The sequence below is a fragment of the Cicer arietinum genome, chromosome 7, assembly GCF_000331145.2.
Source record: "Cicer arietinum cultivar CDC Frontier isolate Library 1 chromosome 7, Cicar.CDCFrontier_v2.0, whole genome shotgun sequence".
NCBI lineage: Eukaryota > Viridiplantae > Streptophyta > Magnoliopsida > Fabales > Fabaceae > Cicer > Cicer arietinum.
In genome coordinates, this window is record NC_021166.2 from 51,801,207 (window position 1) to 51,802,719 (window position 1,513).

Below are 1,513 nucleotides of genomic sequence, written 5' to 3' on the forward strand. Positions count from 1 at the left end.
CGATCCAGGGGAACCACCGGGGATCGTGTTGAGCGCAGCCACGTCGGTGTGGCTCCCAGTATCACCTCAAAGACTGTTTGACTTTCTGCGTGATGAGAGGCTCCGTAGTGAATGGGATATATTATCTAACGGTGGTCCCATGCAAGAAATGGCCCATATTGCCAAAGGACAAGATCATGGGAACTGTGTTTCTCTTCTCCGTGCTAGTGTATGTTCCTTTTCTCTCTCTCATTTTATATTATTATTATAATAGTTCACATTATTTTTTGAAGAAGTGAAGTAATATTTGTTAAAAGAGTGTAAAATAGTAAGTTACTAATTTTTCAATTAATTAATTAACTGATGTTCGTAAAGATCCGAGTTTTTTTTAATGCAAGTTCGGGTTCGAACATGATACTTTGATTTCGTTAGAAAAGATCTATTACATCTCATCTTGAATAAATTTAAATAGTTTAAGAGTGTATGAACAAAAAATTAATTTTAAAAAATCACAATTGTTGGTGAATAGTTGTAAGTATAAGAAGTTTATTTTTTATTATTGTAAAAAACAATAACTTTGAATTTATATTTGAAAAATTTCTTAAAGTTAGTCGGTTATTGAATTTTGATTTATTTGTAAGATACGAAGTCATATGGTTCCTACTTGGTACTGTTAACAAAGTGGAGTTGCAATTGCAAGTTGTAAAAACGTTGAAATGTGAATGAGGTTGTTTTGTCGGTAGTGTTTGGATTTTGAGTGGTTGAAAAGTTGAGAAGGACAAGGAAATTTCGGAATGAACAACTAGCGCAAACTTTGATGAATCAGTAAAGATAAGCTTTTATAACAAGTCAAAATACACGACTCTTGTCACCTTATGCTTCCTATTTTCTGGTCCCATTGTTTATTCAAAATCACATTTTTTCTTCAAATATAAAATATCACTCTATTAAAAGTGCTATCTTGGTTTTGACTTGCTTAGCTCATCACACCGTGGGTTTCAAAAAATAATGAAGTTTCACGAAAATGACAATACAGAACATAATTTAATTTTATAAGTTTATTTGTATTTTTTTAGGCGATGAATTCGAACCAGAGTAGTATGCTGATACTACAGGAAACATGCATAGACGAGGCGGGGTCGCTTGTAGTGTACGCGCCAGTTGATATTCCAGCCATGCACGTTGTAATGAACGGTGGTGATTCAGCTTACGTGGCATTATTACCTTCCGGGTTTGCCGTTGTACCTGATGGGCCTGGATCTCGTGGGCCAGAGAATGAGACCACTACAAATGGAGGTGAAACCCGTGTAAGTGGGTCCCTTCTAACAGTGGCATTTCAAATCCTTGTGAATAGTCTTCCTACGGCAAAACTCACCGTAGAGTCGGTGGAAACTGTGAACAATCTCATTTCTTGCACCGTTCAGAAGATTAAAGCTGCACTTCAATGTGAAAGTTGAAGTCACGTGACAGAGTATCTATCACGTGACCTGACCTGTTCTGGTTTTTTCTTTTTTTTTTGTGATTTTGAAGTTGT

The 1,513-nt window shown here is 36.0% G+C and overlaps 1 protein-coding gene across 2 annotated transcripts in view; it reads left to right on the forward strand.

The window, feature by feature from the left end:
• The window catches only part of LOC101505937 (homeobox-leucine zipper protein ANTHOCYANINLESS 2-like), a 7,325-nt gene that overhangs the window by 5,515 nt on the left and 297 nt on the right, over positions 1-1,513 (forward strand). For both annotated transcript variants that reach the window (XM_073363400.1, XM_073363401.1), the window contains exons 9-10: positions 1-208; positions 1,056-1,513. The exon at positions 1-208 is cut by the window's left edge and continues 8 nt beyond it; the exon at positions 1,056-1,513 is cut by the window's right edge and continues 297 nt beyond it. In XM_073363400.1, coding sequence (XP_073219501.1) covers positions 1-208; positions 1,056-1,436 — 589 coding nt within the window. In that variant the 3' untranslated portion in view covers positions 1,437-1,513. The remainder of the gene's footprint in view (positions 209-1,055) is intronic.